Source organism: Pinus tabuliformis, chromosome 6 (assembly GCF_031772625.1).
Source record: "Pinus tabuliformis cultivar Carrire ecotype Pingquan chromosome 6, CPIR1, whole genome shotgun sequence".
NCBI classification, from domain to species: Eukaryota; Viridiplantae; Streptophyta; class Pinopsida; order Pinales; family Pinaceae; genus Pinus; species Pinus tabuliformis.
The window spans coordinates 194,740,245-194,749,879 of NC_142292.1; the positions used below are offsets into that span (position 1 = coordinate 194,740,245).

At 34.2% G+C, this 9,635-nt stretch overlaps 1 protein-coding gene across 2 annotated transcripts; it reads left to right on the forward strand.

Moving 5' to 3' along the window:
* The first annotated feature begins 1,239 nt into the window (after window positions 1-1,239).
* On the forward strand, window positions 1,240-4,569 carry LOC149258126 (putative inositol oxygenase). Of its 2 annotated transcripts, none has more exons than XM_089414734.1 (12): window positions 1,240-1,272; window positions 1,420-1,505; window positions 1,846-1,981; window positions 2,065-2,146; window positions 2,574-2,778; window positions 2,956-3,015; window positions 3,219-3,271; window positions 3,399-3,521; window positions 3,614-3,683; window positions 3,776-3,854; window positions 3,956-4,037; window positions 4,175-4,569. In XM_089414734.1, exons 2-12 carry the CDS (start codon window positions 1,487-1,489, stop codon window positions 4,199-4,201), a joined length of 936 nt encoding a protein of 311 aa, XP_089270860.1. In that variant the 5' UTR covers window positions 1,240-1,272; window positions 1,420-1,486; the 3' UTR covers window positions 4,202-4,569. The 2 variants fall into 2 exon arrangements, with proteins under 2 accessions (XP_089270860.1, XP_089270863.1); XM_089414737.1 differs by having other exon boundaries at window positions 3,791-3,854.
* Window positions 4,570-9,635: the final 5,066 nt, after the last annotated feature.

Genomic DNA, 9,635 nt, shown 5'->3' on the forward strand with positions numbered 1-9,635 from the left:
CTATTAAATAAACTTTATTTAATAAAAATAACTTTACTATAAAATAATCTATATATTTATTTAAAAAACTTAAAATAAAACTTTAATAAAAAATAAAATATTATTAAAAATATAAGCAAACTATTAAAATTCAAACGCAAAACATGGTACTATGTTCCTCATGCTAATCAACTATATTGTATAAAATTCAAAGCCTCTATGTTGCTCATGATGGATCAAAGTCTATATAATAAGGATGGACATACAAATGCACACACATTTTAACAATATGAAGGTTTGGCAATGATAACGAGATTTTGGTAATGATAATGAAAATTTGGTAATTATTTCCAAGGGTGAGCACTAATATGTTATATAAATCATGTTTTAAATTCCTTAATTTATTTAACATAAGTTTATAAACTTAGTTGGAAGTTTGGACTTTTTTTTGATTTTTTTTTTTTTTAAATTAATCAATGTTTTTCAAGAGTATTCTGAAAATTGTTAGCACACCTATTAAGTTTTGAGCCTTGCCTTGTCAATTTTCAAGACAGCTGGATGAATACCATTAAATTAAACCCTTTTAAAAACTGGTTTATTTTACAATTAGATGTTTAAGAAAAAAATTTTTAGTTAATAGATAAATGTTGATAGTTTTTTATACAAAAATTAGTTAGATAAATATAATTTCCATGAACTAAAAATGACCCAAAAATTAAAGGAAAAAACAATCATTCCAAAAGATTATTTAAAAATAAAAAATTATTTTCCTTTCTTAGTAGGTCGATGTTATCCCTATGATATGTATAATATTGACTGTCAAATTGTATGATATGTATAATATTGACTGTCAAATTGTTAGAATGTTGCTGGTTGCCCAACACTGCGAATCTCACCAACATTTGTGATTATCATCCTCATCAGCATCATCATTATCTCATCCAACCCTACGTGCCACCTCTGGAACCTGAAAATATTTAATTATTAATAAGTTTAAGTTTCGTTGTATGAGATTGAATTAATTATTAATAAAACACACAAGTGGAGACCCACATTAATCTAACTTTATCATTCATAATAACACACAGTGGAGACCCACATTTGGCACGTTTTCCAGGTCTGTCTCAACCCTGAGATGTCAAATATCTCTGGAATCGGATATGCTTTCTGACTCATTCTCCTGATTCTGCTGAGGTGGCATTGCAAGCCCTAACAAGCCGTCTCCATTATATATACAACATCCCTAAATTGTGCTCTTAGCCTCCTTCCAATTGTGCTCGAACCAGAGTTGCGGTATGCTTGAAAATTTCTCTCCATTTTCTTGTCTTTATATTGATTGCAGATTGATTTGTGTTATTTAACGGTGATGAAGGAAATCACTTTTATTAATTTTGTTTGTAATCTCAAAGTATGGAAACAAATATATTGATTTCCTTGCAGGCCCTTTCAGTGAAACAATCAGAATTTTAACAAAGCAGAGCAGCCTGCAGACATAATTCAATTGAAGATGACAATCATCGTTCAAGGTCATCACCTTCTGTTGAAATGCAATGAATTTTTATTCCCTCATCTGTATTGTAATATAGTCCTTACAGCATTATAATTAATTCTTTAAAAATTTCTAATTAATTTTTTACTTTTTACATATTCAATAGTAAATAAATGATATAAATTTTAATGAATATTAATCATCAATCAATATATTTAATTAATTTCTTACTTTATAGTGGATAAATGATATAAATCTTAGTGAATGTTCATCATCGATCAATATATTAAGGGAACACAATTATTAAAAACGATTATTAATTATTACCAATCCGATGAGATGATTTTATTTCATGTTTTAAATAAATACTTTTGCAGATCCCCTCCTAGAAGGAAATGATATCAACAAAACTCAAACAGGCCAGGACGAACTCGACCATTCACAATCCCACGTTCTTCAGTTGGATGGTGGTTTTGTCACACCAGACAGCAATGCCTTTGGTCAGACTTTCAGGTATTGAAACCTTACAAAACATTTTACCAGCTAGATCGTCCCATGACAAATTATGTGAAAAACTAATGGTTGAGCACTAACAGAAACTATGAAAGCGAAAGCGAGAGGCGGGCTGGTGTGCAAGAGTTTTACAGACTTAATCACATCAACCAGACATATGATTGCGTAAGTTCTCCACTCTCATTTTCTGTCAACGACAAATTGCTCATGTATCCCTTAATTACGTAGCTAGTGTCTCCCTTGATTATAATTATTCCGGTAAAGCTAATCTCCCTCTTCGTAATTCTGCACGGTAGAACTACAATAATATACTGAAATCAATCTGAGAGGCAAAACTGTGCTACCATGTTGGTGTACTTAGAAAAATCTCTGCTTGACATCTGTACTACATCAAAACTGTGTTACCATGTTGGTGTACTCACGTGTAATAAGATTTGGGTTACCCACATTGGTGTACTCAAAGTTTTACCACTTAAAATTCTTTGTGTTACTTGTGTGTTTGATTCAGATTCCTAATTTCATTTCTTTCTTGATTGAATTGTAAGGCTCTAAAACCAACAACATTGATGTTTTCTTTCGTGTCTGGTTGTAGGCATTAAATAAGCGCGAACATTATGGTAAGCTTGACAAAACTGTTATGAGCATCTGGGAATGCTGTGAACTCTTAAACGAGTTCGTAGATGAAAGTGACCCTGACCTCGATGAATCTCAAATAGAACACCTCCTACAAACAGCAGAGGCTATTCGTAAAGATTACCCAAACGAAGATTGGCTTCATTTGACTGGCCTCATCCATGGTATAATGAGTTACACCCCATCTAACTCTTTGCGTTCATACTAACTGAGATTCTCTACCAGAAATAGCATGATTAGTTGAATAATAATCTATTTCAGTATATGCCATAGGATTATACTTCTAGTTGTGTTGTGATTGGGTTATAGATCAAATTGTGATTAAGAAAAAATGCATGCAGATCTGGGCAAGGTACTACTGCATCCGGACTTTGGAGGGGAGCCTCAATGGGCAGTTGTAGGTGAGAGCTCATTGAATATTACCCATTGTAAAATGAAATGGAATGTATCCATCATTTACATCTCTCATGCATTTAGCTTCCTAAGGAGTCCTGGATGATATTTTAGTTATAATTGGCAAATGCTGGATTCTTCTAGGCAATGGACTGGATTGGTTGTTAATCATGTCTAATAAAAAAAAACTTACATTTTTTAATTTATACAGGTGACACTTTTCCTTTGGGATGCCCTTTCAGTGAAACCATTGTTCACCACGAGGTAATGTATATCTATCTTCTCTCTTCATTTTGCAACTTGGTATTTTTCTAAAACTTTGTTCTTGGTCCATTACAAAGTTCTTATAATATACCAATAATTAAAAGCTTTTTCATATTGTTGTGTGTAGTTTTTCAAGGACAATCCAGATTTTCACAACTCAAAATACAACACAAAATACGGGGTGTACTCTGAAAAATGTGGACTGGACAACGTTCTTATGTCATGGGGTCACGATGAGTACATGTACCTGGTAATATACTTTCAGAAAATAAGCCAACATATCAGTTAATTTTGTGTCTACATAGAATGTTTGATTGTTTTATTCATTTATGGATGGAACAGGTGGCTAAAATGAATAACACAACATTACCTCCTGCAGCTCTCTTCATCATAAGATTTCACTCTTTCTATTGTAAGCAAAACAATATCTCATTTTCTTTGTAATCCTGAAAATTCTGATTTGACTGGACTAATTATAAGACATCTAATGGATGATGTATATAGCTCTTTATCATGAAGGTGCGTACATGCACTTGCTGAACGATGAAGATAAAGAGATGCTCAAGTGGGTTAAAATATTCAAGTAAGAAGAAACGGAGCATTGCTTCATTCTTTACTTATAAGTTATCCTAACTGTTATAATCTTGAGTGTATTTCTGATAACTATTTATTTCATGTGAACAGTAAATATGACTTATACAGCAAGAGTAAAGTTAGAATTGATGTGGAGGAAGTGAAGCCATATTATCAATCACTCATTGATAAGGTTGGTCTTGGTATTCATTCATTCTACCACTTTCCTGCAATATGAATTCATTTGAAGCTGCACTCTCTGTACAAATTGAGCTGATTTGTCTAGAAAGTTTGACTCTGAATTGACTCTCTTATTGTTGTTTTCTGCAGTACCTGCCTGCCAAATTAAGGTGGTGATTACCTCATGAATGATGGATTGGATTGAAATGGCTCTGATTATTATATTATTATTGTGTACTGAGTGGACTAGGGACTAGTTTGGTCTGCTACATGGCTATTTGTGCAGAGCCAAATTGACATAGAGCATCTAGAATTCTGGCTGATGCAAAAGAAACTAATTTGATCTACCACATATGATGTAATGGTGTTCAATTGTGTGGCTCGCTGATGCAAAAGAAACTAATTTGATCTACCACATTTGATATAATGGTGTTCAATTGTGTGGTGTCAGGGTGGCAAATAAATTCAGTTGTGTTGTGCCAAGCTGGAAAATAAGTTTCAATTTTTCAGTAGATCTAGATTATATCTAAAGATTTCTTGGAGTACTTTCTGTTCATAGAATGTTTTGTGCTTTCAACTTTGTTTATTTAGTATTTTGTGCTGTTATTTTCATTTTCTCTCGTAATTTGCTAGTGCAATTTTGTTTAAATGACAATGGTAGAAAAATTCCAATGATTTATTGTTTATTTGTAAAATCTTATTTTGAAATAACATTTTCTCTCGTAATTTGCTAGTGCAATTTTGTTTAAATGACAATGGTAGAAAAATTCCAATGATTTATTGTTTATTTGTAAAATCTTATTTTTTCGAAATGACAAAGTTCATCATCGTACCATTTTATGGCTTTCATACAGGAATTAAGAAATGCCCAAAGAACAAAGAATAACAAAGTTTTATTTTTGAACTTTATCAGTTTTTTGGTCTACTATCAGATATTGGATTAGTTTTTCGAAATTCCACATTTTAGAATTTCGAAGCTTATAAATTGAGTTATCATGGAGAGCGATAGATATTCTCAACACAATCTCGTTTGGCTAACAAAGCACGAATCAGGTTAACAGGGACTGAATTGACTCCAATTCTTATCAATAAGATTATTGTTCATTGTCATTTTTAATGGGAAGAGTTTGTACCATTTTCGTTGAGGTACAAACTCTTCCATATATATATTAAATGGTCTATATTAAAAAAAAGAATATAATAATATTGAGAAGGTGTAAAATGACTAGGTAAAAGAGATTTTAAATGCATTCTTAGAGATTTATACACAATATTATTTGAAGCAATATCGGTATGCACATGATTTTAGTGAAGACAACAAACTTATATGCAGATTATTTGTCATCTTTTCACAATTTTATCAATATTTAGTTGAGTTAGCAAAGTAATAGTGCATGAAGTAAAGTAAAAAATCAACACACCTACAAATAACACTTAGAGATACTAAAAGTTTTAGGTGGAAATTCAATTTAGGAGAAATCTGCTTCGTCTTCTTATTATTATAAAGAATCTTTACATTTTGCATTGGTGTAGGTTTTTGCGAATGTGTAGACTACTTGCTAAAGGCTACTACCTTTACTATATTTTCTAGTTGCTACTAGAAGGAAGCTACTATTCTCTCATATTTCTTGTGAGCCATGTTTCACAATCTTTCTGAATAAGACCACCTACAACAACACTAATTTGGTAGGGCACTTTTCAAAATGTTTCAGACTAGACTCACAACCAACACAAGCTCAATCAATGAATAATTGAATTCCTAATATTAATAACCTTTATCAATGATCAAGTAAGACAAATCTCAACTTTAACCATATCAAACTCTCTCATCAACCAAGCCAAACACTATAAAATTCTTTACTTATCAACATTGTCAGTACCAAGCCAAACACTTTCCAATACCAAATTAGAATATATACGCGATATACGCGATGGTCATTAACTAAACCTGCATATATATGTGCTTTCTATGCATAGCAACAATGTACAAATCTTAAATTATTTTCATCAGACCCTCACAACAAACGTTTCATCACAGTGACTTCATTAAGCTTTGAAGTTCATCAACCAACCAACAAAACTCACTAGATTCAATCAACAAGCAGATATATTAATCAAGGTTGTTTTACATAGAATGTATACACAAATGTTAAGAACCAAATGTACGCATTATTTAGGAGAAAATGTAGCATACATATCTCAGTAAAAAATAATCAATAAACATATGCAGCAAAAATCAATACATTGCCCAAAACTAGGCTTTCCATACTCATGCACATAACAACATCAATCCATCTCCACATATAATTCTCTACCCTACCTTTCTCACGAACCATCAAGCCACAAGAAGCTCAATCAATGGAAAAACTCTCTATACCCTACCTTTCTCATGAACCATCAAGCCACAAGAAGCTCAATCAATGGAAAAACTTTCTCTGAGAAAATATAATATCTGCAAATCATATCTTTGTATAATGTGAACAACAACAATAACAATTTCTACACTCAACAAATAAGAGAAGAATCTCATAGGACAATTATAAGATAAGAAACAACAAACATAAGGTAGCATCATCAATATACACCCATTAAGATAAGAGACAAATAACAACATTATTCACGTCATATTTGTATGTCATAACCTTTGTCACTCAAAATTACCATCCTTCCATTATTGACCTCTGCATACACAATTCTCTACAACACAATGAGTGATTCTCTACAACACAATGAGTGTGACCATGGTACTGTAATAAACAAGTGAGTGACCGCAAACTTTGTTTCATACAATCACTACACACATACTTCATTTGATCTCATAAGTTCAAATATGTAACACCTCACTCCACATTTACCCACTTTAACATACTTACTAGAGTAAACATGAGTTGAGAGTTACTATGCATGACCCAACTTCCAAGATGTAGTTACAGAAATAGGTTCTAACTTGCTCTACACATGTTATTCATTTTTACAAACATTTTGTGACCATAGTACTTGTAAGTCATGGATGCATAGTTTGTTCACTATTTTCATTAATTTCATCATATGTTCATCAAGAAGGCACACTCACCTCTCTTACTAGTTGCAACAAACACATATTAGCTCATGCATTGATATGAAAAACCAAGAGTCTGTCAAACCATGGAATAGACTCATAACTAGAGCACATCATATAATGATAATTACACCATGTGTGTAACCAACATTGAACCAGAATGAGATCGTAACAAACCAGTCATAAAATCACACATTAAACCAGAACTTGTTGATGGGTCCAGCCCCTCGTTACACACAACAACCTTAATGAATGGATAAAAATTAATTGAAATGATTAATAGTTTGATTGACTGTGTGATTAGTTTATTTGGCGGTTGATTACAATGATTTATTAGATATCTTGGCTCCCAGTATTTATGACTTGTACCAGCACCATTAGTTCTTGGACAAGTGTCCACTCCTCGATAATCTCACTCCTGCTTTAGTAAGTGACCCGCAAACCCTATTCTCCCGGTCATTTGCTCGTCATTCTATTGGAGCTCGAGGGTTTCACTGTGTAGTCCTTCTGGTGCGAATTTCACTGTAAGAGTATGTTGCTTCTTGTGCTTTGGTTCGGTCTCGACCTAGAAACTTGTTCAGCTTCATTGTCTGGTGAGATACACTTGTTTAGCACTGGTTTCCTCTTGTTCTTCCGCCTCGACGCTTAATATACTCTGTTGTGCTATGGAAATTAACTTATTTGAAAAGATTGTGAATTTTCTCTATGTGTGTGGTTAGAGTTGGTTGTTTTGCTAGACTGTGCGACTGTTCCTTTCTTGGTTTCTTTGATTCAACCGTTCTCAAAGTTATCTGGTCATATTGCTCTGTTTCCTTGATAGGTTGTGGTCTCAGGGTCTTTGGCTTCTGTTTCTTCTTCAACGACGAAGGTAAGGTCCCATTCTATGCCATCATTCTTCTCCCCTTTTTACGCATTTATCTGACTTGCTTGCTCCTTTGTGAGTAGAGGGACCCTTAGTGACTGCAACCCGACACTCTCTCCGCACTGGTAAACTCGAACCCTATGTTTCCATATTTTTTTGTTCCTCGTTTCTTCTATTCTTGTCGCGAAATGCTTATGCTTTATTGTTGGCGATTTTTTTGCAGGTGGGTTCATCCTGGAGGTCTTGGCTTCGGCTTTGTGGCGTGCTGGCTAGACCCGGGTAGGGTCGCTCCTTGTCAATCTTGTTCACTTGTTTATCTCTGTCACTGGCTTTAGTTAGGGTAGTTTGTTGTGAAGACTTTCGGCTGGCCGATATAGTGTAGCCGAGTCAGTTAGACTTGCAATGCTTCTATTCTGGGTAGGTTTGTTTACAGTTAGGGTTTCTAAACCCATCCACTATTACAATCTCATTCGATTTGTACAGCGTTATTTTGCATAGACTGTATGTATATTGAACAGAGATTTACGGTTACTTTTGTGAATAAAAAGAGAGGGTTTCCTCTTCAGAAAATACCTGTACTATTGGTCTCTGTCTTTGCTGTTCGGAATTTGTGTATCTTCCAGGAACTCCTTTTGCTCTTTTGATTTAATAATTCTGGGACTATGCGGCCTTGTCTCTGTAGTTTCTTCTGTGTCTATACTTGCAAGATTTTGTTGATTTGTCGGCCTGTTTAGTTAATACAAGTAGAACAATATATATATGCTTTGTAGAATAGATACCAGAGAATTTGCTTTCACTGTATCAAGCAATTCAACAAACTGTAGATAGACAACTGTGGGATGCCAAAATATAACTTGTGTGCTCAGAGATGTTTTTATTATATTTCTCTTTCTCTAAAAGTCGAACCTGTTACAATGCATTCTGTCTCCTTTTCAATAATTTCCTGGAAACAGTTTCTCTTAACTGTTGTTAGTTACATTTTGATAGTTCATTTTCAGTTCTAAAACTGTTTATTTCCCTACGCTATGATCTGTAAAAGTTAACATGAAAAATGAAAATAATTAACTACCACAGTTTGTTTAATTTCAACTTTTATCCTCCTAAATGTTGTTTCTCTAAGAAATTAAAATAATAACAAAAGAAACGAAATTAAAAGTGTCCACTTGCAATTTCCTCCTCAGTCCTCTCAGAGACCAAATGACCTTCTGTCATGATGACCCTCGTCAGCTAGATGCTCCTGCATCAGGCTCCCGGGGTAATAAAAATTCATGGCTCCGTTCCATGAGCTCCTCCATAGAATAACCTGCCTTCTTTATTTGTGCCGCGTCGAGCCACGAACTGTCCTCGATAGGACGGTTCTTCCACTTGACAAGGTACCGCAGATACTCCTTCCTACGAGTTTGCTTGGCCACCTGTGTGTCGAGAATCTTCTTGATCTCATGGGGTTGAGCCGAAGGCATTTGCCTCATCCAAGAACCGCCTTCAAACTGGGTGTCCCGTTCTGGCCATACCACATTGTCATCTTCAGGGTTGGCAGTATATGGGAACAGGTCTGCCACGTTGAAAATAGGCGATATGCCTATATCTGGTGGTAGCTGTATTTCATAAGCGTTAGCTGAGAATTTACGCAGAATTTTACAGGGACCAATCTTCTTAAATTTTAGCTTGTTATATGCGCCCTTAGGAAACCG